Source organism: Copadichromis virginalis, linkage group LG7 (genome assembly GCF_057382275.1).
Source record: "Copadichromis virginalis isolate Kocher_CV1m ecotype Utaka linkage group LG7, C_Virginalis_male_GT1.1, whole genome shotgun sequence".
In the NCBI taxonomy this organism is placed as follows: Eukaryota; Metazoa; Chordata; class Actinopteri; order Cichliformes; family Cichlidae; genus Copadichromis; species Copadichromis virginalis.
Window position 1 is genome coordinate 9,895,075 of NC_140624.1, and position 27,117 is coordinate 9,922,191.

General features: G+C 40.9%; 1 protein-coding gene across 1 annotated transcript in view; it reads left to right on the forward strand.

Annotated features, from left to right (window-relative positions):
• shank3a (SH3 and multiple ankyrin repeat domains 3a) overlaps positions 1 to 27,117 on the forward strand; it is a 255,418-nt gene that overhangs the window by 198,076 nt on the left and 30,225 nt on the right. The window contains exon 15 of the mRNA XM_085461600.1: positions 6,369 to 6,482. Coding sequence (XP_085317726.1) covers positions 6,369 to 6,482 — 114 coding nt within the window. The remainder of the gene's footprint in view (positions 1 to 6,368; positions 6,483 to 27,117) is intronic.

Genomic DNA, 27,117 nt, shown 5'->3' on the forward strand with positions numbered 1-27,117 from the left:
CAAATCTATGTACTTTCCTGTTTTTTGACCATTTCACATACAACATGCATTTTATTATCGATTAAATGAAATCGAAAACGTTTTTGTCATTTTCTCTTGCATGTGCATGCATGTAAGGGTACTTTCACATAAATTTAAACTTCCTTCAGGAGTCACCACAGCAGATCTTCTCCCTCCACACTATCCCTGGCATCTTCTTCTGTCACCAACCCTCTGCATGTCCTCCTTCACTACATCCATGCCTTTGTCTTAAGCAAATAGTAGCACGATTTCCACCAGCACCCTGCTGGCCAACACCATCAGTGACAGTAATTGTTAACTCAGGCCGCGACAGATTCAGTGGGGAAATCTTATTGATTATCCGCATGTTTGATTTGGGATAGATTTTGTGCCAGCTGCCCTTCCTGACACAACCCTCCCCATTTATCCAGGCTTGGGACTTGCACTAGGAGTACACTGCCTTGGGGCTGTGCCTGTAGCTGTGCTTCTTGGACATAAATTTAAATACTCATGATTATTATTACAAATTATGACCATTAGCTTGTCAGTGTGCCCCTCGAGCACTTGGTGCCCTACATACAGTTTGTGAAGAGTGTGTGTATATAGAAAAGCAGCACTGTTTAGACCTCAACCCTGCTGTGTTCCTCTGGGATGAGCAAAGTGAGGTTTCAGTATGACTGTGCAGGGAATTCTACATTGCAAAATATTCCCCTTTAATGCATCCATCTCCACTTTGTAGATTTAGAGTACCGGTAGTAGCACGGCTTGCAGCTAGTTTCTTAGTGTGAAACCATGTGTGCAGTGGTGTGTTCATGTGAAACTGTGTGTATGAACGAATGTTACCACATGCCACTCACACTGGTTTACCTGTGGAGGTGATTATGACTCAGTGTGGCAGGTCACGCCTAGCAGTCATACAGCTGAGATAGGACTGACCTTTCATCATGCAGTAGAGTGAAAGGCTCATGTCCAGCTGAGGTGTTGATTACAGTGTGTAGCACAGTGTTGTTTATTTAAGCCATGAAAGACCTCCACAGGAAGCAGGACACTGTTTGGGATTTCATAAGTGCATCTAAAGAACCCCAAAGTGAAATTCAACACCAGCAGAGCTCAAAAAAACAGAGAGTCACATTTTGACCAACTGGACTTAAAATGCAAAAAAGGACACGTCTTTTCACTTAATTTATCTTGCACTTGCCCTGACACATTGTAGAGTGAGACAAACACTCTCACACTTATCTAAAACTTGACTGTACAGTAGGGAAGCCTTTTCCGATTGCCGTCTTGAACTGTGGCTCACCATTTGGCAGTTGTAGGAAAGCAGCCTTGTTAATCCAGCGCAGATATGCGCTGTTTGCATTCCTTCCTGTCACCTGGCTTCTGTGTGCCCACATCTGGATCACAGGGACAGCTGTCATTACAGCTTTTACAAGTGACAAAATGTAGTGGCAGTGAAAGGTGGAGGGAACTCACACAGCAGAGAGCTCTGGATGTTATACCAGAGCATGTGCTCGCATGCACTTTTGTTTTGGTGTTTGTAACGTAGTACACACACACGTTTTTTGTGCCCCATGTAAACAAAATCCAGTAACCGTGATATCTGTAGTACTAGTTCTGTTAAAAGCATGGTACCATTTAACACTTTAATTGCCAAATATTACTAGCACTAGCTATATAAATATAATAGCTATAGCTTTTATTATTAAAGGTGCTAGAGAGTTAATGAGATTTTGTTTAAAACAATTTTTTTATCCTCTCTATTTAAACAAATTAGCAAGCATGGCATGCATTTAATTACATCTATGCTTGTGCACACATTTTTGTCACTAATCTTTCTTTATTTCACTTACAAGCAATCAGTTGGATTGATTTCAGATTTCATAGTGGCTGGGGCGTGATTAAAGTTCAGCAAAGAAAGATGATTGCATATACAGTGGGGCAAAAAAGTATTTAGTCAGCCACCGATTGTGCAAGTTCCCCCACTTAAAATGATGACAGAGGTCAGTAATTTGCACCAGAGGTACACTTCAACTGTGAGAGACAGAATGTGAAAAAAAAAATCCATGAATCCACATGGTAGGATTTGTAAAGAATTTATTCGTAAATCAGGGTGGAAAATAAGTATTTGGTCAATAACAAAAATACAACTCAATACTTTGTAACATAACCTTTGTTGGCAATAACAGAGGTCAAACGTTTACTATAGGTCTTTACCAGGTTTGCACACACAGTAGCTGGTATTTTGGCCCATTCCTCCATGCAGATCTTCTCGAGAGCAGTGATGTTTTGGGGCTGTCGCCGAGCAACACGGACTTTCAACTCCCGCCACAGATTTTCTATGGGGTTGAGGTCTGGAGACTGGCTAGGCCACTCCAGGACTTTCAAATGCCTCTTACGGAGCCACTCCTTTGTTGCCCGGGCGGTGTGTTTTGGATCATTGTCATGTTGGAAGACCCAGCCTCATTTCATCTTCAAAGTTCTCACTGATGGAAGGAGGTTTTGGCTCAAAATCTCACGATACATGGCCCCATTCATTCTGTCCTTAACACGGATCAGTCGTTCTGTCCCCTTGGCAGAAAAACAGCCCCATAGAATGATGTTTCCACCCCCATGCTTCACAGTAGGTATGGTGTTCTTGGGATGCAACTCAGTATTCTTCTTCCTCCAAACACGATGAGTTGAGTTTATACCAAAAAGTTCTACTTTGGTTTCATCTGACCACATGACATTCTCCCAATCCTCTGCTGTATCATCCATGTGCTCTCTGGCAAACTTCAGACAGGCCTGGACATGCACTGGCTTCAGCAGCGGAACACGTCTGGCACTGGGGGATTTGATTCCCTGCCGTTGTAGTGTGTTACTGATGGTGACCTTTGTTACTTTGGTCCCAGCTCTCTGCAGGTCTTTCACCAGGTCCCCCCGTGTGGTTCTGGGATCTTTGCTCACCGTTCTCATGATCATTTTGACCCCACGGGATGAGATCTTGCGTGGAGCCCCAGATCGAGGGAGATTATCAGTGGTCTTGTATGTCTTCCATTTTCTGATGATTGCTCCCACAGTTGATTTTTTCACACCAAGCTGCTTGCCTATTGTAGATTCACTCTTCCCAGTCTGGTGCAGGTCTACAATACTTTTCCTGGTGTCCTTCGAAAGCTCTTTGGTCTTGGCCATGGCGGAGTTTGGAGTCTGACTGTTTGAGACTGTGGACAGGTGTCTTTTATACAGATGATGAGTTCAAACAGGTGCCATTCATACAGGTAACGAGTGGGGGACAGAAAAGCTTCTTACAGAAGACATTACAGGTCTGTGAGAGCCAGAGATTTTCCTTGTTTGAGGTGACCAAATACTTATTTTCCACCCTGATTTACGAATAAATTCTTTACAAATCCTACCATGTGGATTCATGGATTTTTTTCTTTCACATTCTGTCTCTCACAGTTGAAGTGTACCTCTGGTGCAAATTACTGACCTCTGTCATCATTTTAAGTGGGGGAACTTGCACAATCGGTGGCTGACTAAATACTTTTTTGCCCCACTGTACACTGGCAAACATGCAGTATATATAAATATATATATATATATATATATATATATATATATAAAAACAGTGAATTTTTCTTATAGTCTCAGACTGGTCGATTCAGTCTGTGTTCTGACCAGAAATAGATTAGTAGTGTGGTATAAGAGAGTGAGGGAATTAAGTGAGGGCGGCCTCAAAGATCAATCAGAGGTCTCACCTTTTCTTTCATTTCTGTCATTGGGGAACAGAAAGCACAGCCAGCACCTGTCTATTGCAGCGACATGATTACAGTATAGGCAGGCACATTGTCAGAGACAAAAGGGTGGATGGAGGTGATAGCTGGGAAATTATTCAGAAGCTCGGAGAACGAAAGACTCGTATAGTAGAGAGAGAATAAAGGGTTTGAGCATGGAAAAAGGAGACAGAGTAAGTCTGTTCTCAGGAGACAGGTGGGGTAAAGTTGTGTTAAGCTGAGATCAGAGAGGGGGATCAGTCCACGCATCCTCTGTGTGCTGAGTGTCATGTTTTTTACAGCAGGGAGTGGGGAGTCAATAAACAGCTGTTCCTTCCTCCTCCACATCGCTTTCGTCTAGTGAGTAAGTGAATGTTGAGCCTGAAAGAAGCAGCTTTTAGAGGGGTTACATGTGTATACAAGTGAAGAGGCAGATTTTTTACAAAAATATGGGATAACCATACCATCATCATAATATTATTATGCAAACTAAGAGCAGCACAGTGGTATTGTGATTAGCACTGTCGCCTCCTGGGTTTCGACATTTCAGTTCGGTTCAGTTCAATTCTGCTTTTGAATGTAGGTTTATTTATATAACACCAAATCATAGCAACTGTTGCCCCAGAGTGCTTATACTCAAAGGTAAAGACTTACAATATTCTTGAGAAAACCCCAGCAATCTAATGACCCCTTAGAGCAACCGTCTTGAGATGGTAGGAAGGAAAATCTCCCTTTTAACAGGAAGAAACCTCCAGCAGAACCAGGCTCAGTGAGGTTCAGTCATCTGCCTTGACCATTTGGGTGGTGGGGAGAAAGGAGAGTATAGGGAGACAGGACAAAAGACAGACTAACAAAGAGAAAAATTTAATGGCATGCTGCAGTGGTAGCACGTGGGACGTGAGTAGAGAATAGGTGCTCAGTGTTCTCTACTAACAGTATTACTGGAGGCCAAGGTAATGTCATCCAAAATAAGAATATCCTTTCTAAGATTTTTTTAGGAAAAAAACTTGGTTTTGTCTGAATTTGAGAGAAGAAAAGTATGGAACACCCAGGCCTTTATATCTTTGAGTCATGCACATAGTTGAACAAATTGCTTTGTCATCCTTCTTCATAGATAGATATAGCTGAGTATCATCTGCGTAGCAGTCAAAATATATACAGTTTTACACTGCCTGAACCCTGTGGAACTCACATGTATAGAAGACTCCCCATTTACATGAACACATTTAATGTAAATGCTCTGAAAGTTTCAAAGATTTCAGAGCATTTCCTTTAATGACTTTTCTAATGCCGGGCTCTAATCTGTGATAGACTGGTGACCTGCCCAGGGTGTACCATGCTTCATGCTCTATCACACACACAGGATAGGCTCCACCACACCTTGGAGCCCAATAGTATTATGAAAACTAATACCTTATCTAGTTAACTAAACTTTACCTTTCCCAGAGGAGAAAATAACAACATTCGAGAAAGTCTGCTTTAAAATTAAAACAAAAAGTTTAATTTAACAGGGTTGGTTTAAACATCAAACAGTGTACTGAAGCACAGTTTTCCACTCTGGTCTGCTGCAGCCCATGTGCCTCTGAACATATAGTAAAAAAAAAAATAAACTGGGGGTTGGGGGTCAGTGGGGGATTTCTGTAGATCTAGGCCTAGTAAGTCAAATAAGTCATTGAGAAAATGTGTTTTTTTGTTTTTTTGGGGTTTTTTTTGCAAGATACAGAAAGGAATCCTGTGAATGACTGATATTTGAACATTTACTATCATTTCAGTCCAGCTGGCTGCTTCTCAAAGTGCCCCAGGTTACACCACCATGACATGTCCCCATGCCAGAGTGGAATATAGTTGGAGGAAGCAGACTACATCATTTAGCAAACTGTCTGCTGGCTGCAACATCACACTGGCGTATCCTAGCAACCAGTTTAGAAGAAGGGCTCACTCAGGCAAAGCTTCAGTTCCACCTGGTGATCTCTGAGGAGCGTGTGTGCGTGTGTTTGTGTCCGTGTGTGTGTCTGTTGGCTTGCTGGGATAATGGATGAGTGTTGTAGAAATGAGTGTGCTGGCTCAGTCCTGCAGGGAAGATCAATATCAACTATACATTCATCTCTAATTACCACAGCAGAACTTAGAAGGGATCTCTTTCTTTTTCCTTCCCGCCCTCTTGTTCTCTTTCACAACCTCTACTTGGTCCTTTTTTTTTCGCCTTTTATTAACTCCCACTTCTTTTTTATCATTCCTTTCCTCTGTTTTAAAATATCAGTTTGTCCCTCTACTTAGTTACTGGTATGAGGGGGAATGAAAATATGTTGCCCTTGGTGTGGTACATAAGTTACAGACCAGTATTTCTGCTTCCCAATTTCTTCTCTTTGTGTCAGTGGACTTCGTGTCGGTGTGTGTTTGTGAAACAAAGTCTTTCACTCCTGTCCTTTCTTCCCATTCCCTGTGTGCACACTTCATTGTGTAATTTATGAAGAAAGAACACAAAAAAACTAAATACCCAGTTGGTTATGTGGCCCTTTGTCCTTTTTGTTCCCTTTCCCAAGACTCCACAACCTCACAATGATGACAGCTAAGGCTCATTTAATGAAATGTCCCCATACTCTCTCTCTTTGTCAGTGCTCAGCATTGGGGAAGGAGGTTTCTGGGAAGGCACAGTCAAAGGGAGGACAGGATGGTTCCCAGCAGACTGTGTGGAAGAAGTGCAGATGAGACAATACGATCCACGACTAGGTAAGACATCTACATGCACACTGACCCATACATGCATGTGCATACTGTGCAGTGATGGTGTCAGAGTCTGGCAAGTTATTATAATCTTGCTCTAATGGTCAGAGTCCTGTGTAGCTCTCTTTGTGGAAACAATAGTGTAACATCTGTGTCTCTGTGATGTAATCATCAATTAGTTGGAAATACCCTGAAACCAGAAATGAAAAAAGGTGCACTATAAATTAATTGGCAATTACATTTTTTAAATTGACTATAAACTGCTTTCATTCTAATCACTTTCTTGATTTTTTTTATCATTTAAAATTTCAGGCTTATTAATTAAACGCCTGTGCCAACTATAGAAATTCTGTCAAAAAAATATCTCTCCTGTAACCATCGCCTGCTGCCTAAAATTAAATATTGATCTTAATGATAAATTCTGAGAGGATTTAAATAATTTGGGGAATACTGAACAGCAAAAGCCAAAGTAATAATGATATTTTTTATACATGTGTCCACAAAAAGCATCACCCACCTCTGGCAGTGTAAATACAGTGTTAAGGAGCAATAGTTACAGAGAGGATACTTGGGCTGAAATGGGTTAGTCACTGAATCCACTTTGACTTCAGGTTGGCCATATTTTTGCTGCATGTCAGTCCCCTGCTGTCTGTATGTCTACCCTGCACTTTGTAAATAAATGCAAAAATAAAGCCCGTGTTTGTTGAGGCAAGGGTTTTAAGCACCCAGTTGTACTTCAGAATTATACTTCAAAAGTAAAATTTGCAAATAAATAAGTAATAACAAATAGTAAAAAGTTTATTTGTTCCAGATTCCCAACTGTTGCAAATATTTACAGCTGCTTTGACAGTAAAACTGTATCATCAATAAAATATTCTTACAGTAGCAGCTGAGGTAAATCTCTTGAAAATGTCTAGGCTGCCTGGAAAGACGGTTATGCCGATGCCGGAGACAGTATACTGGCAACAGAGTACTTAAATCTAACCTTCCCTTTTCATTAGTTGACATTTGACTGTTGAGTTATCCACCAAAGATTTTCAAGCTTTTAGGGGCACTTGATTAGTGCATAATTAAATGCAGGTGTACTGCAAAGCCTGAATGGTTTAGCCTGCATTAGAACATGTAGTCAGGGTTTGGATCAGAGGAAAATTCTCATGAAATTTAGCAGTCGACTACAAGTTAATGGAAAATACTTCCTGTATATTTTCCTTCTTTTTATAAAAGGTTTGCTTTTAATTTTCAGTCTTAAAAAGTGTAAAAGCATTGTGTAATAGAGCTGTATGTGAATGATGTGTTATCATTTGTGGAAAGCCCACATGAACAAAAACATACATAAGCATTAGTGGTGACAGACCTAGTTTAGTAAATTAGAGTTTAAGTAGTATTTCATGCTTATCTATTAGTTTTGTTAAATAATTAACCAAAACTTTGAAAATTGGTTTTGTATGGGAGTTTTATGGAGGTGAATAATTCAAACACGTGTAGCCAAACATCTTTTAGTCTCTGTAGTGACACTTGTTGTGGCTGAAGGATTCATGTTTTCAGACTGTCAGTTGGTACATCAGTCATATAGGCCAGGATCACACTGAGCTCACAAAACGTGTTTTGCTAACCATGATGAAATTTCACTCAAATGTCTAGTGGGGGAGGATGATAACATAAAGATCTTCTATATCCAAAAGGTCAAAGGTGAAGTCTGCAGAGAAGTAGATTTAAACAGTAAATCGATTGTTTCATAGAGGCTCACAGCCACAAAGGGATAATTCTAGAAAGAAATCACTTTCACTCCAATTACCCCAAAATGCACACAACAGATTAATAGTCAGCATTTAGCTGGTGTTTGTATTGTTTCATTTGTTTGGCTGCCCATTTTTGTACTAGTTTATAAATGTCTTAATTGATACTGAGGTGGCTATTCTCGACATCAGATTGTCAGTGTTGGGAAGGTTTAGTCTGCTTTCTGTTTGCTGAAAGTCTAGTCTGTCTCACAGATGTCAGACACTGTTAACCTGCAGTTCTCTCAAGTAATCTGCTGACGACTGGATCGCTTTGTTTTTAAGAATCCTTTCTTATCATTATTTATTGACCTTTACATAAACTCATTGGTCTTGAGGAATACAAGCAAGTTTTTAAAAGCTGAAAAATAGTCTACCAGTAAAATGTATTGCAGTAGTATGGTAATGGAATGCATTGCTGTTTGGCTGTAACACACGGAAATGATACAGGAACAATAAATAAAAAAGACCACCTAACAGTAAAGCAGCTCCTGCCCTGCAGTAGGTAATAAAATGGTGTAAAACTTCTATATTTTTTGGCATGCCATTTTGTGTGCTTCATAATTGACCTTCACATCCATGTTGCAGCATTTAAAGACAACATTGTAAACTTTTCAAACAACTCAGAGTACTTCAAATTAATGTGAACGCATCTCCATTTAGACTGTCGTTTAATTAGCAGCTGGCACATTTCGTTTAGTGCAGTCCCAGGGGGAACAACATGTGCAGTGGGGTTGCTGGATTCAAATTTTTGTGCAGCATCATAAACAAATATCATGGAAACCATCTGGTCACAGGGTGAAAACGTTTACCTTGGCATAAAAGGCTGCAGCAGGTTCATAGAGTGGAAATAAGGCAAGGGCATTTTTGGTTGTGAATATCATCCCCTTCCTTGTGTGTTAGTCGTGCGTCTCCTGGGGCCTATTTCTGGAGCAGCTGGGGAATTTTCTTTTTTTAAAGGGGTTGTTGAGGGATTGAGGTTATCTCAGAGTAGGTGTGGAGTGATGAGAAAGGGCGGAATCTCTAAATACTCCATTTAAATGCATTGTGAGAAAAAGATAGGGGAAGGTGGGAAAGAAAGGGCCAGATAGCAAGGGAGACGGATGGTGGAGCATACTCTAAAAGACAGCAAAGTGGAGATGGCAGAGCGTGTCTTTCAGAGAGGAGGAAAAGAGGGAGGAGGGGGGGGGATCTGAATCTCAGTCCCACTCACTCATAAATCCTAAAAAACTCAGAACCTAGAAGCCCTTTTTAGAGATTTGAAGTGATGTCTACCTTCCCCACCAGTAAATAGTTCTTTTTCTTTTATTTAACCGGATGCTAATAATTATATTTGCCTATAATTATATAAATGAAAATAAATTATGAAGTACAAGACAGGCATTTGATATATCAGTGATTAACATACAATTTCTGAATCTACTGAAGCATTTCAAAACTAATCTCATCCTCATCCCTAGATTCATGTGCAGTACAACAGCAAGACAACACAAGATGACATAGTAACACACACTGGGACACACTACAACACCCACAGTGGGTTGTTTATCTGAAGGCAGCCACTCAGGCATCACTGACAGTAAGGGCAATATGTCTCGGCCTAGTGAAGCAGGAAAGACAGCCCTGTCTACAATTAAGTAACCCAAATACCATTATACACGCTCCCTTTCTCTCTGCTCCACTGTGCCATGAGTCGTGAGGTCTAAACTCGAAAAAAAGCCCCCATCACTTCTCTGTTTCTTCTGAGAGGTTTGAAAGAGCAGTGCAGATGGAGGGAAAAGAAAAAATGATGTTGAATGGGAAAAAAAGGAGTAGTTTAAGTCTGGGATGGAGGATGTGAAAACAGAGGGAGAAAGTGTGAATGACCATGTGACAGTTTAAGCCATCACCGACTCTCTGGCTGTTATCTGTCACCACATGGCTCTCTGCTCTCAGCATGGAAGGAGCTACCTGCAGCCAGCAGTTCATCTTCAACCAGTGCTCAAGGGGACAGAGAGAGGGAAGTGAGACAAAGGCTGAGTGTAGAAGTCAAAGAGGGAAACAAAAGCAATAGGAAGACCAAAATATTGATTGGATTGATCTACGGGGCCCCAGTAGTCTCGTGTGTCTGTTTGTCAGTGGGTTGTACTGTGTCAGTGTGTTGTTATTTTTCGGGTTAAAAAACAAAACTTGGAAAAGGAAAGGACTTTGTTTTCCAGCGCTGCTGAGAGCCTTGAATCATTTCAGTAAGCAGTAAGCAACTCCCCCTCCCACATACACACACAGATGCTGCTGGCCTGTATCAGGGGGTTAATAGTAGATGTTTACCCGTGTTAATGGAGGGAATAATGATATGAGTATGAACTGCTTTTCCCTTTCTAATGATGCTAACAAATTACCACGCCATTCATTTTTAGCAGTGGTACTGTTAATCTGTTGGCTACCATCTGTTGGGCTCCTACAACCCACCAGCCTAAAGACCCCACCCACCATCCTGCTATCCCCAAACGAGAAATCAACATGCAATAACCAAAAAGACAAGTTGTCCCTAATGGTAAATGAAACAGAGAGTTGTTTTTGATCAGCCTCATTTTCTATTATATTAGCCTTAATTTTCTTTTTTGCTGCCCTGCAGTGTCAAGTGTCCTTAAGGAATTAGAGGCACACGCGCTCACAGGGGATAAAATGCACATTTTTCTCATTGATGGGATAAGCAAGGGCACATTTTTCAGCGGTTTTATATCTTAACAAGCGTGCAAAGTTTTATTTCTTTTCTTTTAGTGCTCATTCACTCCATTCCCTTGCTCTCCTCACACCGCGGCACAGTTGAATGACTCACAGCCGCATGAATCAGCCCAGTCAGATCCAGCCTGAGCTATTTTTAGCCTGCCCATTAAGAAGTTTTGGAGTGTGTCTGCACTCCCCTAGAATGCTTAAACATCAGTGTTGCTGCGGCAGCTGAGACTGACATGAACAGAGCATCACGGAGGGTAGGGTGGAAGAGAGAGGGGTAAGGAGCGATAGGGAGGTAGTGCAATGGACTGGAGAGGAATCACACAGGAAGTCATCTGGTCACAAGTGTGGAATTTTCAGCGCAATTTCCCCTTTGTAGCTCGGTTCTGCAGGCATATCTGAGGTGCAACGGCAATACTGTAATTATCTGTGTCTGCTTATTGACAGTGTTTGACAGAGGTGGGACCAAGTCATTGTTTTGCAAGTCTCAAGTAAGTCTCAAGTCTTTATCCTCAAGTCTCAAGTCAAGTCTCAAGTAATGTCAGGCAAGTCAGAGTCGAGTCTCAAGTCACTGGTGTAAAAGTCCGAGTCAAGTCACAAGTCTGAAACTTTGAATTTCAAGTCCTTTCGAGTCTTTAAAAAAAAAAAAAACGAAAAAATAATGTTGCAGTTATATGCTAAATGTAAATATTAGACCATGTAATTTTAAAATCTGTGTTTTTCTCAACACATGACAAAATAGTGAACTTAGAAAATATACACAAATTGTGAAATTGCACCTCTTTAAAATGCAGCTCAATTAAACCTAGCTCCAAGAATAATTTTCACCGACAGTTCTGAGATAAGCTGCATGTTATTCTTGGATGCGGTTGTAGGACCGGCTTTAAAATCGCATGACAAAAATATCATACACATTAAAAAAAAACTGTATCACCAACATAGCCTGGACAACATTTGCTAGTTAGATGAAGTCAGCTATCTCATCTTAGCATATTTATATGCATATTTATAATCATACGGTTCTTGGAGTGAGTGCATACACTCATGAAGTTTAGTAACTTCAGGTCACTGCAACAAGCCCAGGTACAGTTTACCGACGGATGGGTGCAGGACCTTGAAACGCACCGTGTCGAACGAAAGACCATCGTACGTATCATAAGTTTACCAGTCTCACAAATCGTCGTCATAAATATACATTCCTTAACCGTTTATTAATAGGACCTTTGAGCTCAACGGTAATTAATTAGTAGTGGAAATAATTTCTGGTAGCATCACAGAAATGTAGCAGTGACAACAATATTGTATGCTGTAATCGTACTGGGCAATTAGTGATACAAAAAACCTGTTTTATCCTGTGAATAAAAGCATATGTTTTTGTCAATGTACCATAATAACAGAAGCGAAACGCAATATTGTGTCAGGACAATTCACTATTTATGCACAATAAATAAAGGAGCATAGCGCGACAATTTCTGTTCAGCGCCAGACTTGCTTGTAACCTATATCACCAATTATGTTATGAAAATGACGTATTAACTACTAAAAAACACTGACCTTCGTGTAAATGCTTGGAGCAGACTAACCTGTGAGCTGGAGGGTTCTGGGACGTTATATTTGATCTTTGAATGGCTGCAATCCAGGCCATCCGTCGCATCTTTGTTACTTCGGAAACATGGCTTGAACAATTTCTCTTCAACGACATAATCCGATAACAACCGATCTCTTTACCCGTCGGCTTCCCGTGGCTGTCATGCGACCGGCTATTGCAGTTAATAATACAACAGCTTCTTGACATTTTTGTGTTTCTTTTTATCGCTGTATAACTGATTTTAATTGAAAGCCTGCGTGCGCTAGTACCGCTTGCCACGAGTTCCCAGAATCCTTTGCGGTTCTACCCGTGAATGACGTCACATTTTCAATCTCTATATAATATGCATGTTAAATTTTATATTTGGGGTAAAATATCAAGTCTTTTCAAGTAAACCGGTTCAAGTCCAATTCAAGTCCCAAGTCATTGGTGTAAAAGTCCAAGTCAAGTCACAAGTCTTAGAACATTTTTTCAAGTCAAGTCTAAAGTCATAAAATTAATGACTCGAGTCTGACTCGAGTCCAAGTCATGTGACTCGAGTCCACACCTCTGGTGTTTGATGATGCAGTATAGTATAATTTTCTTGGCATTTCAGAAGATTCTCAATGCTCGGCTTTGGTGGTGCAATTGTAAATACCGTGCAGCCTACTTTATATTATTGAAAGATCATTATCAGTCAGAGGTATTTATTTTATAGTTTTCATATTAGGCTAGAAAACAATAATAATTGTTATAGCTATATCAGCCATATTCTTTTGGAGGATGAAACAGGAGACAATCCTGTACACTTGGAACAACATGCTACGATTTAAATATAAACCCTCAATGAAAAAAAAGTGATTAATGAATGACGTCAGTTGTGGAAATGATTGCTCTTGAAGCACTGGGACAAAGAGACAGAAAAGGACAGCCCACACATAAGCAGGAAATGTTCTCAAAGTCCTTGAGGACTGCAAGGGGAGCTAAAGAGGATTCAGTGAAAGAAAAGAGAAGGAGACATGTAAATGCCTGTGTTGTGTAGCTTTTCCCTAATAGCTTATGAATGGATATCTGATGGTGTGGCAAGTGAGCCATGGGCGTAGATTTGGCATGGACAGAAGGGAGATGTCCCCACCAATATCCAGCGATTATTGAATTGCCCCCACCAATAATTTGATGTCTTCGAGTAAAGAAAAACAAAACCAATAGCAAGAAAAAAATGATCTGTCAACGTCTCATTCACTTAGCGGTGCAGAAAGAGTCAAATTACGCTCTCTGCTGGAGTCCTACCTTAGGTGACAAATATGGCCAATGCGATTGGCTGTGCCTTTCAGGGAGCTCTGTTTAGTTTTAGCAGCGGCAAGCCTGCGCTGCGAGGATCTGCAAGGAGGAGAGGGGGATGGCAGCAAAAAGGAAAAACCTGGATATAAGAAAGTAATTTTCAAAGAAACCTGTAAGTGACTTAAAGTCAAGTTCACTCATAAAATGTGTCCGTCATAATAACGTTACAGGCTATGCTAGGCCATACATGCCAACACTCTAGTGATGGGATTGTCGGCTCTTTTTAGAGAACCGGCTCTTTCGGCTTGGCTCAGTAAAAAGAGCCGGCTCTTTCGGCTCCTAACCGGCTCTTCAGGTTGTTTTGTTGCTTTAATTAATTTATTATTAACAATAATATAAAATTATGCACAAAAGGAATTACTAATGTAAAAAAAAGTGGTCTTATTTATAAATGTTTATATATAGATATATGCGGTGGCCCCTTGAGACAAAGCACGTACAAACTCCAAAACACATTTCTAGCGTTAACTGAACTTCCGAAACACAGCTACCTAGATCACTTAAATTATACAATTGAAAGCATGAAAGCATATGTGTATTGTTTGTGTATTTATACACAAGCACTCATATATATTCAAATGATTTAAAAAAAAAAAAAAAGTTCATTTACCTATTAATAATAATAATAATGGATACTTTATTGATCCCCATGGGGAAATTACTTGTTTTTCTCTGCATTTGACCCATTCACTCAGTGAAGCAGTGGGCAGCCCACTAAGCAGGCGCCCGGGGAGCAGTGTGTAGGGACGGTACCTTGCTCAGGGGTACCTCAGGGTAGCCGTTAAGTGGATTCGAACCGCCGACCTTCCGATCATGGGGCGACCACTTTACCTACTGAGCTATCCCTGCCCTACCACACACCAAATACGGTCGTTGGTACTTGCTGGCTTGTGTAGCCACTAGGTAACAAAAGTTCAACACTGCCCCTAGCATTCTGGAGCACTTCTGTTGTGTTTTGTACGTGTTTTGGAGTTTTTACGTGTTTTGGAGTTTGTACATGCTTCAGGGTTTGTACGTGTTTTGGGGTTTATACGTGCTTTGTCTCTAGGGTACCGTAAATATAATTTTATTTATTCACTCCACATAAAATGTAATAAATAAATCATATAATACAAAAACCAACTATTCACATTTCAACTTTTAAATATTTAAATTTTCAGCTTTTTCCTTTTAAACAAATTTAAAGTGAAACAACACAAAACACTGCAAACCACAACACGATTAAATATAAATTAAAATATGAAAACAAAAAGAAGATGCACATTCTCTGTCATATGGGCCTGCATGAATAAACTTTCTGAATCCTTTATCATCCGCAACTGAAAATAGTTGTGGATCATTACTTAGTGTTCCCTTAGTGCTAATGTACAGGGTGGGCCATTTATATGGTTACACCGTAATAACATGGGAATGGTTGGTGATATTAAAGTCCTGTTTGTGGCTCATTAGTATATGTGAGGGGGCAAACTCCTCAAGATGGGTGGTGACCATGGTGGCCATTTAGAAGTCGGCCATCTTGGATACAACTTTTGTTTTTTCAATCCGGTTGTTCAGTGATGACGCGACGAATCCTACTTCCGGGTCTAAAGTAGTCTGCGTTTAATATGGCTTTTGTGTTGTTAACATGTTTAATGTTATGTATTTTCTTCTATTTGATCTCAAAAAGCTCCTAAAACAGTCAGTGATCACTGTTGACCTCCCTCGGCTTTTATTACCGCTAATCATTTATTTAAGCTCAGTTTTTAAAACCTTAGGATGTAACTACAGCCCAGCCCATGCAGCAGTATATGAATGACTAACCTTGTATTGTGGATGGATTATCTCAGTTGTTCTCCTGGCTGAAGTTTGGTCCTTTTACAGCATCCTGCCATGCGATTACATTTGTTCCTGACCACCGAGAACACTCACGTTAACTTTTATCGAGTGGAAAAAAAGTTAGCTTGTTTATATTATGCTAACATAGCTGTGTCGCTAGTGGTCACGTAGCACATCATTATATACCAGCTAGCCCAATTTCAGTAACCCTACAAACGTCACTGCTGTTTAGTTTTCTGTCTTCATTTATGCTGGAAGTGATAGCAGAGCTGTACGTTTTAATTTGTTTCCAAAACCCTGCAGTCAGGACATGCTATATTGTATTTAGATAGAAGCTAGCGAGCTAACTCCCTGCTAACTTCTAACTCCGTTAAATGTCATAAATTCCGTTTTCATGGATGCCTGGATGTTAAACTCAATTGTTACACCTGGTAGAGGAGAAGGCTGATCATTTTATTAAAGATGAAAGACTTTAGACAGTTTTTCAACTCTCAGTAATGCCATAGTGATCGTTTGATATATGGACCTGCAGCGGAGTTTAGACCCAGACACGGCTAGTGACGTCAGACTGAACAACCGGATAGGAAGAGGGCCATGTGACACATCAAACTTATTGGTAATGTCACAAGAAAAACAATGGTGTGCTTGGTTTCAACATAACTTTATTCTTTCATCAGTTATTTACAAGTTTCTGACCACTTATAAAATGTGTTCAATGTGCTGGATTCATTTGTTCACAGTTCATTGTGTTGGATTGTCAATGCAACCCTCTTCTCCCACTCTTCACACACTGATAGCAACACCGCAGGAGAAATGCCAGCACAGGCATCCAGTATCCGTAGTTTCAGGTGCTGCACATCTTGTATCTTCACACCATAGACAATTGCCTTCAGATGACCCCAAAGATAAAAGTCTAAGGGGGTCAGATCGAGAGACCTTGGGGGCCATTCAACTGGCCCACGATGACCAATCCACTTTCCAGGAAACTGTTCATCTAGGACTGCTCGGACCTGGCACCCATAATGTGGTGGTGCACCATCTTGCTGGAAAAACTCAGGGAACGTGCCAGCTTCAGTGCATAAAGAGGGAAACACATCATCATGTAGCAATTTCAAATATCCAGTGGCCTTGAGGTTTCCATTGATGAAGAATGGACCCACTATTGTTGTACCCCATATACCACACCAAACCATCACTTCTATTGTTCCAACAGTCTTGGAGGGATCCATCCATGTGGGTTAGTGTCAGACCAATAGCAGTGGTTTTGTTTGTTAACTTCACCATTCACATAAAAGTTTGCCTCATCACTGAACAAAATCTTCTGCGTGAACTGAGGGTCCTGTTCCAATTTTTGTTTTGCCCATTCTGCAAATTCTGTGCGCCGATCTGGGTCATCCTCATTGAGATGCTGCAGTAGCTGGAGTTTGTAAGGTTGCCATTTGTGAGTAGCTAATATCCGCCGAAGGGATGTTCGACTAATGCCACTCTCCAGTCACATGCGGCGAGTGCTACGCTGTGGGCTCTTGTTGAATGAAGCTAGGACAGCCACTGATGTTTCTTCATTAGTGATAGTTTTCTTGCGTCCACATTTTGGCAAATCCAACACTTGAACCAGTTTCACGAAACTTAGCAAGCAGTTTGCTAACTGTAGCATAGGAGATGGGTGGTCTCGTAGGGTGTCTTGCATTGAAATCTGCTGCAATGACCCGGTTACTGCATTCACCAGATATCAACACAATTTTGATCCGCTCCTCACGTGTTAACCTCTTCGACATGTCAATTGCTGTGAACAAAGAGAAACTTGTAAATAACTGATGAAAGAATAAAGTTACGTTGAAACCAAGCACACCATTGTTTTTCTTGTGACATTACCAATAAGTTTGATGTGTCACATGGCCCTCTTCCTATTGAAAAAACAAAAGTTGTATCCAAGATGGCCGACTTCTAAATGGCCACCATGGTCACCATGGAGTTTGCCCCCTCACATATACTAATGAGCCACTAACAGGACTTTAATATCACCAACCATTCCCATGTTTTATCGATTATTTCCAAGACTGTTTGCGTCTCAACGTTTTCTGGATCCTGCTGATGCCTGTTTGGTGCCTGTGGTCGGCTTTGATGATGATGCTCCTCGGCCTCGCTGCCCATGCCCTCCCAGGCTAAACTTCCGCCGTCAACATTATCGGAACCTGAGATTGCTGCGGCGGGTTTCTGGACCTCCTGAACCTTGAGCGCCAACTCCAGCTCCTGCCAGGATTGGCCTGGTGAACGCCAGATCACTTTTAAACAAAACTTTTATTCTTCGGGACTTCTTCAGTTCCCGTGATCTGGATTTTCTGTGTGTGACTGAGACGTGGCTGAGTGTTGGTGAGTCCAGTGCTCTATCTGAACTTTTACCTGTGGATTATTGCTATTTTAACTCGCCACGGAAATCAGGCAGAGGTGGAGGCACAGTGACTTTTTACAAAAAGGATTACAAATGTAAGCAGTGTTTTCTATAGCCTTCATTCTCCAGCTTTGAACTTACCTTGTTTGAGGCGAGTCGTACAAACCCGGTTTTCTGTGCTGTCATCTATCGCCCCCAGAAATACAATAAGAACTTCATAAACAACTTTTTTTTTTTTTAGCTGGGATTATGCCCAACTATGATAGTGTTCTTATTGTTGGAGATTTTAATATACATGTATGTTGTCCTGATAAACCACTGGTAAAGGACTTTTTAAGCCTTATTGACTCTTTTAGCCTGGCCCTAGCCCTACACATGAGCACGGACACGCACTGCACCTTGTCCTGTCATATGGTCTGTCTGTCACTAACCTGGAGATTTGTGACTGTGCACTCTCAGATCATATGCCTGTGTTATTCAACGTTGGTGTGACATATACTGCAGTTAAATCTGGCGCTGCTACTCGGTGCTGTCGTGTTATTAACCCCTCCACTGCCGCGCAGTTTTCTGCTGCTTTTAATCAGCTCGGTGGCCCTTCTGACTTTGTTTCCTCTGACACAGAAGAGCTCAATTCCTGGTTTTATTCTTGCTTACAAACAATCATGGACTCTGTGGCTCCTTTAAAAACCAGGCAGCCCAAGGCTAAACCTGAGCCTTGGTTTAATGAGAGCAGTCGTGCTGTTAAGAGGGAATGTCGTCGAGCAGAATGGAGGTGGAAAAAGGATAAATTGCACGTATCATTTCAAATTCTCAAAGACTGCTGGCATCGCTACCAGAACACTGTTAAAGAGGCAAAAAGGGAATATTTTGCAAATATTATTTCTTCCAACTGTCATAACCCACGTGTGTTGTTTAGGACCATTGACACTGTTCTTAATACGCCACTGAATGTTTGTTTGGAAGTTTCTCCTGAGATTTGCAATGATTTTCTGAACTTTTTTATTGAAAAGGTTGTCACCACCAGGGCTCTTATTACACCTCCCGACTCTGACCCCTCTGTCTCTGTCCCTTACACTGCTGTTTTTACTCAGTTTGAGCTTGTGACGCTCTCCACTTTAGAGGATGTGGTTCGCCATATTAAGCCCACAGGTTCCCTTCGGGATCCTTTCCCTCCACAATTCTTTAAAGAAATTTTTTCTAGTATACAACAGTATGTCCTTGACATTATTAACAGCAGTCTGTCTTCTGGTGTGGTTCCTGAAAATTTCAAACATGCAGTAGTGCAGCCACTGCTTAAGAAAACTGGCCTTGATCACACAGTTTTAGCGAACTATAGGCCTTTTTCCAAGCTGCCTTTACTCTCCAAGGTTTTAGAGAAAATTGTTTTTAGTCAACTGAAAGATTTTCTAGATGATAATGACATTGAGGTTTTTCAATCAGGTTTTAAAACCCTTCACAGCACAGAATCTGCATTATTAAGGGTTTTTAATGACATCCTTCTGGTATGTGATTCTGGTAACCATGTTGTTCTTGTCTTGCTTGACCTAACTGCTGCCTTTGACACCGTAGACCACAATATTCTAATTTCTCGATTAAATGATGTAGAGGGTATTGGTGGCACTGCACTTAATTGGTTTAGGTCTTATTTGTCAGATAGAACTTTCTCTGTCAGCCTTCTCGGTTCCGAATCATCTTCTGCTTCTCTGTCATGCACACAGGGCTCAATTTTAGGGCCACTGCTCTTTTTACTGTATTTCTTGCCTCTGGGTTCCATCCTTAGAAGGCATGGGATCTCATTTCATTGTTATGCAGATGACTGCCAAATTTATTTGCCACTAAAACACAAGGATGGCATCTCCATAAAACCTCTCTTGACATGTCTAGATGACATTAAAGCTTGGTTGGCTCTAAACTTTTTAAATTTTAATGAAAAGAAAACAGAAGTGTTGGTGTTTGGAACCAGTCCTCCTCCTTGTTTTAGGATCCCTGGAAGTCTATTTTAAGCCTGTTGTTACTGACCTTGGTTTTAAGTTGGACAGTGATTTTTAAATTGGACAACCAAATCAGAGCAGTGGTGAAGTCCAGTTTTTATCATTTAAGGCGACTGGCAAGAGTAAAATCTTTTCTTTCGAGGCAGCACCTTGAAACAGTGATCCATGCTTTTATTTCTTCCCGCCTGGACTACTGTAACTCACTTTATGTGGGGGTCAGTCAGTCATTGCTCTCACGTCTGCAGCTGGTTCAAAATGCGGCTGCACGACTCCCCTAACAGGAACTCGAAAAAGAGAGCATATAACCCCCTTGCTAGCCTCTCTGCGCTGGCTGCCTGTGTCTTTTACAGTTAATTTAAAAATTCTCATGTTTGTTTTTAAACTCTTGCCCCACCATACCTCTCTGAACTTCTTCATCCCCACACACCCTGTCGGTCTCTCAGGTCAGCTGACCAGCTGCTCCTGGAGGTACCGAGATCCAGGAGGAAGCTCAGAGGGGACAGGGCCTTCTCTATCGTGGCTCCAAAATTATGGAATAATTTGCCCTTGCACGTTAGAGAGGCCCCTTCACTTTTAAATCGCGTCTTAAAACCCACTTTTATTCCTTGGCTTTTAACCTCAGTGAGACTTAGTTTCTCTTTTATTTGAAGTACCGTAGTTTTCGGGTCATAAGCCACTACTTTTTTCCCACACTGTGAACACTGCGGCTTATACTGACGTGCGGCTGATGCATATTTTTTTTCATGCGGCCAAAAACATTTTGCCTGGTAACAGTAGACCAATCAAAATGATAAGTAGTATATATACGGTATATATTTTTATCGGTCGTTAAGAGATGTTGTAATGTTGTTTGTGCACTGTTCCGTAAAAAAACCCATAAGCAACGCAATTTGTGTGTTACCGATACGTACGTATACTTAAAGGTAGCCGTGTTACAGGCGCTGTTCGAGGAAAAAAAGCATTTGCAGTATGTATTTTTGTATGTTGCCATAACGTTTATGTTATTAACGTGGGTGGCTGTAGCTCAGGTGGCAGAGCAGGTCAGCCACTAATCAGAAGGTCGGTGGTTCGATCCCAGGCTGCATCGTGGCTGCATGCCAAATATCCTTGGGCAAGATACTAACCCCGTGTTTGCCTACTGGTGGTGGTCAGAGGGCCCGGTGGCGCCTGTGTCCGGCAGCCTCGCCTCTGTCAGTGCGCCCCAGGGCAGCTGTGGCTACAATGTAGCTTGCTATCGCCAGTGTGTGAATGTGTGTGTGAATGGGTGGATGACTGAATGTAGTGTAAAGCGCTTTGGGGTCCTATGGACTAGAAAAGCGCTATACAAATGCAGGCCATTTATGTTACCATGTTTATGTTAAATTAAACGTTAAAAATCCTCACGTGTAATATTTCTGTGTAAATATCTCATATTACAAGTGAAACGCATACGGTTTTCTTTCTACAATTAGAGCATGTGGCTTTTAATCAGGTGCGCTCTGTAGTCCTGTAGTATTTAATTAATGGTTTCACTCTTCTTTTATTTTGTTTTTATTTATATCTCATGTAATTTTAATTTACAGTTCCAATGTACAGCACTTTGTGTCAGCTGTGGTTGTTTTAAAATGCTTTATAAATAAAGGTGATGATGATGATGATGATGTTATTACGGTGTATCCATATAAATGGCCACCCTGTATAAGAGATGTTGGTGCACTATAAATGAAGTAATGTTGTTAAGTCCTTAAAGTTATATTCTTTTATTGTCTTGACTGTATTTGAAGCTATTTTTATTTTTGTATGATACCTGATTTATATGGAATATGGCTCAAGTAAACTAAAGTCTAAAATACTTAGTCAGTCATTTGTTTAATAGTAATTTAACATTATATAATTCACACATAAAACCATTAATTGTAATTTTAAATGGTTTAAAAGCATGTAGAATAGCATATGTAGGCAAGTATATTTCTCTTTTTTTATCAAGAAGCAAAGCCAAAAATTAAAAAAAAAAAAGAAACGGGGCAGGGTTCGGTGGTTGAATCATCCGTCCCCACCAATGCCAAATCTACGCCCTTGAAGTGAGCGCCACTTATGCCGTATGTATGAAGCCTGTTCTTTCAATGCATCGCTCTGCTTTGAAAATGAACAGTTGGAGCTCAAGGACATCAGCTGCTGATCAGCTTCAGCTTTAGTTTTCATTAGGAAAGATGTACCGGCATCTGTTTTGCTACTGTCAGCTGTTACTTTATTTTATTTCACAGCATTCAGCAATATCCCAAATACACTTAAGCAGATTTTTTTTTTACATGTTTAAATGGCTTCCTCTTTCTGGAAAAGCCTTTCATCACATTCAAATATAAAATTCATGAATACAGTACATATTGTATCCTCATGAGAGTGTTGTAGGACTATTACAGCTTGTTTCTCCTTCCCTTTCTCTTTCATTCTGTAATCTTACCTTTTCCCTGTATGTTTTTTTTTCCTGTCTTTTCAGTTTTTCATGTTATCAACATTTCAAGGACAGGGCCAGTCTTCGCCCTTCACACCTTGAGTGTCACCCTAACACAATAAATATGAATGTTTTTGTATGTTAACAAGGCCAGTCAGGCTGAAGACATGTTGGTAGCACCTTCTTTCTTATCACACTCTTCCCTCTGCTTGCTGCAGGAGACAAGGAGTCGCTGTCTTCAACCCCCCCACACCTCCCACACCCCACCTTTATTTTATACAGTTTTATAAACCATGTGTGCTCTAGGCTTAAGGAAAGAAAGGAAAGAAAGAGAAGAGCTTAATGGTACCTCATCAGTGGCAGTAAAGCAAAAAACTTTAACAGGTTATTTTTGAGAAAAGGTCTGTCTGCGTTGACCTTGGGTAAGACTGGTGCAACACCATAAAAGCATCAGTGTCACCTCAAAGGGAGGCTACTTAATTGATAAGCTGCATCCCATTTTTCTGAGCCAGCTCAGTCTAATCCTAAATCATGAAAACCACAAAGCTTAAGAATACATAGGATAGCCATTTGAGCATAAATAGTTTGCTCTTATTGGTGTCCTTAAGCACTCTTGGTCACCTTGTCCATGCGTTGTTGTGATTTATTATAGCGGCAATTCTACAACTTTGAGTTAATATTATTACAGTCGGTAATTTCAGTGCGATACTGACCAAGCTCATAACAGAAAAAGCATTCACCTTTCAATGACAAACCCCTTTCGTTTCCCTCATGGTTCCATAAATTAGTCGGTACAGGCCCAGATTACAAATTACATAGTGAGTTCAGTCAGTAACTCTCTGGTGACAACTTGTAAAATGCAGAGTGAGTATGCAAATGCTGACACGACAGAGCTGTGCGTGTGCATTCAAATGGACAGGCTTTTTTAAACCTTTATGCTTACACACACGCACGCACTTAAGTTATTGTCTCGAGTCAGCAGATAGATTAGCATAGCCAACTAATCCATCTTATTAGCGAGAGAGAAAGAGAGAGAGGGAGAGACAATAAACCACAGGTTGGAAGGCATGTCTTAGGTATTAAAGTTTAGCTGAGTCAGTGTTATAGACTGGCAGTTCAAGAGAAGTCCTACCATTTAACTCTGGAAAAAAAAATTACACTAAGTGTCCAGTGAGTGTGTGCAGGGCTCTTGTGTTTGTTTGTTCGCCACAGAGTGATGGCCACTATCTGTACTTTTCATCAGAAGTCAGTCGAGTGTGTTGAGCCATCTCTCTCTGGAGGACAGATCCATATCAAATCATAATCGATGGCGATGCTATTTGAACAATGAATCAAAGCTGAAGCAGGGCTGACAGTCGAGCAGAGACATGTTACATCTGACAGGGGCTGCACTGGATGAGAGCGGGTCACAAGCGCAAACTCGCTTGTACACACGCGCATGTCCGCACACAAAAGTAAACATGCACATACACACATCGACGGGTTAAGGCACTCTTCTGAAAGTCTAGTCTATTTCACAGTGTCGTGGCGGCTCTCAGACACTGTTCACCTGTGGTTGTTTAAAGTCATCTGTAGATTGTTGGTTGAGTTGCTTTTTTTCCATGAATCCTTTCACTGCCATGACTTGATACCCACTGGGTGTCATTATTGTGGTGTGCTACAACAGTCTTGCTCCAGCCCTCTTTCTATTTTGCTTTAAAGGAGAAAAACTTTCTTTTAATTTTTCAAAGTGGTTTTAAACAGCAGTTTCACTGGCTTTCTGGAAGTCTTTCAAAGTTTTTCTTTGGACATCAATCTACTGTCCTGTGAAGCCTCATCAGAAACGGTCTCAGTGGAAGGGTGGCTGTTAAAAAGCCATTCTTAAAGAAGGCAAACAGGGAGAAAAGGCTGAGGTATGCCACAAGAACTGTACTAAAAATCAGTGTTGACAGGTCTTATGAAGCAACTGAAGTGACAAATTTTAAATATTTGGTTCAAATCATTATCATTATATCAGTGGAGGTCAGGAGCGAGGTACAACTCAGTATAGTGTCATCTGGAAAACAGCGGAGGCTCTCTCTTGGTTTGGTCCACAAGTGGTGTTGGGGATCTTGTCATATTGGCAAAAATGTCATTAACAATGATCACAATTACACTGCCAGTGCAGTAAAGGTATACTTTATATCATGTATTTCCGTATGTGTTTCTGAATTTCAGGCACTTCCCAGTTTCCTAGTAAGATATTGTAAATGGCCTGTATTTGTATAGCGCTTTTACTAGTCCCTAAGGACCCCAAAGCGCTTTACACAAACAGTCATCAACCTTCCAATTACAAGGCGAACTCCCAACTCTTGAGCCACTTTCGCCCAGAAGATATAAAGAAATGAGAGGCGGTTCGATAGAATAATCATCCTTGTTTTCCTCTTTCACCATATTTCACTGTCTTTCTCTTCAGTTTGTGTCACTCGGCATCCCTCTCTCACTCTCCTACGGAGCTACATAATAGAAATTCTGAATCTCTTTTATTATTTACTCCAGCCCAAAGATGTTTCACATTACATTGGTCTTTTGTTTATAAAGTAAGCTGTTCAGCTCCCTTTGGGGATGTTTGTGTGTCTGTATGAGTGATAGCGTCCTGACCTTGACTCAAAAGTGTACTGCGGCGTGCATCACAGCGTTTGAGGGTCTTATACAGTAGTTGCCTGTTGTTGACTGAATTTGATTGAATTATTCAAGGCTTTTGATAGAACTGAGGTATTTATAGGCGTCGGCCTCTGCCTCTGACACTTACGTGGTAACAGCAAGCTCTCTGAAGGCTCTTTAACAAAGCAACCAATTCTGAGGCAGAGGAGGAGGAGAAAGACAGCAGAAAGGCAGAGATATGCTGGAGTTGTTTGCTCGAGGCTAAAACAGAAGAGGACACTGAGGCCACAGACAGTTACATGCAGTTTAGTGCTACTTGTCCAGGAATTCCTGTTTCCTTGTTAAAACGAAGAAAGGAAAATGGTGCTGAGGAAACAGCTGTCACTAGTTTTTCTGCATGAAATGGATTTTTCGGGATTGCTTTTAATCGCCTCAAGGTGAAGACGAGAAGATGAGCGGGAGTTCAGCTTGTCTCAGGGATTCAAATGACAGAGTGGAGAGACAACCTTCTTGTTCAGGTCTTAGCGAGGCTGAAAGGTGGAATTGAAAAATGGACTGTTGTCCAGTCATGGTGTCAGATTTGCCTGTGCTGTGTAGCAGGATAGATGGAGTTGTCACAGTTGTGAAGACAGAGCAAAGCAACTCCTCGTATTATGACCTTTTCTGGGGTAAGTTTCATTGCACTGAGCACCGTTTAGATATAAACACTCTTTTCAAGACTGAAATAGCCCATTTTTGCAAATGTGAGAAACTTCCAATGTGACTCAGCATACGGAGTAATGTAGTAGAAAAAAGGATGGTGTCTGCTAGCGTACTACTGCTTCCATTTTTAGAAGAGGATGCTCACTACGCTGCACATTTAAATGTGACTTAAAGCTTAATACAGAGCAGGAAAAAAGTTCAATCATCAGGCTATCAAACTATTTGTTAGGTAACAATTTTAAAAATTTACCAAAAATAACTAATTAAAAGTTTTCCAGTTGTCACTCACTGTCATTCTTAAAGAATTCTTATCTTTTGTTAAATTTTCCTTTGTTCTTGCTGTCAGTCTTCTCCTCATTGCAGACCTACTTTCTTCCAAAAGTGGAAAAGCTTTTTTCTATTATCAGATATTTGTTTTGTATTTCTATTTTTAGACTCTGTTGTTGTTTATTATTTATGTCATGATGATCAAATATTCAAACGGCTCGCTCTTCTCATTAAAGTAAGCGACAGAAGATGTGGCATTTTGACTCGCAAGAACTCAACAAAATGGTCAAAAGTTTCACTGGATACTTGATGATGAACTCTTTTCCTATACTGTTGCCATCACTTGATCTCATCTGTCTTTCTCCCTATAATCATTGGTATTTCAATGCCATTGTCGAATTCTTATCAAAGCGCGTTGTTAGACTGTGACTGTCCATGCTAAACAAAGACTGTTGAACTGGTGTTCATAAACAGCCTCTGGCCACACTCTCCAGTTCCATTTTTTTTTTTTACTATTGCACCATTTCAGACACCCATCTAGCATGCCTCAGTTGACCATAGGTGCTATGCAGAGCTTCGTAGGCCCACATCTACATGTTCTAGCATATACTCTACCATGGCGAAGACAGAAATCCTATGTGAAGGTCATATTTGTCATGAACCGGCTGTGTGGAGGCAGATGAGGACCCAAACGCAAAACTCACGGAGGCAGGAACTGAACTCAAAATCACTGCTTTATTGCAGGTTTCACAAAGGAACAGAACTAAACTGGGAATACTAACAGAAAACCGTGGGAACACAGAAAGACACACAGGTTCGGGGAGAAGACATTGACGACGCGACACTGACCTGATGGAGATATGCACATAAATACACAGAGGGTTAACGAGGGAAGTGGGAGCACACGGGGAACACAGCTGACACAGATAATCATAACGAGACAGGGCAGGCGTGAACACAACATGACGCATACTGACGAGAGACTGTCAAAGTAAAACAGGAAGTACACAGAGGTTCAGACAGGAGGAG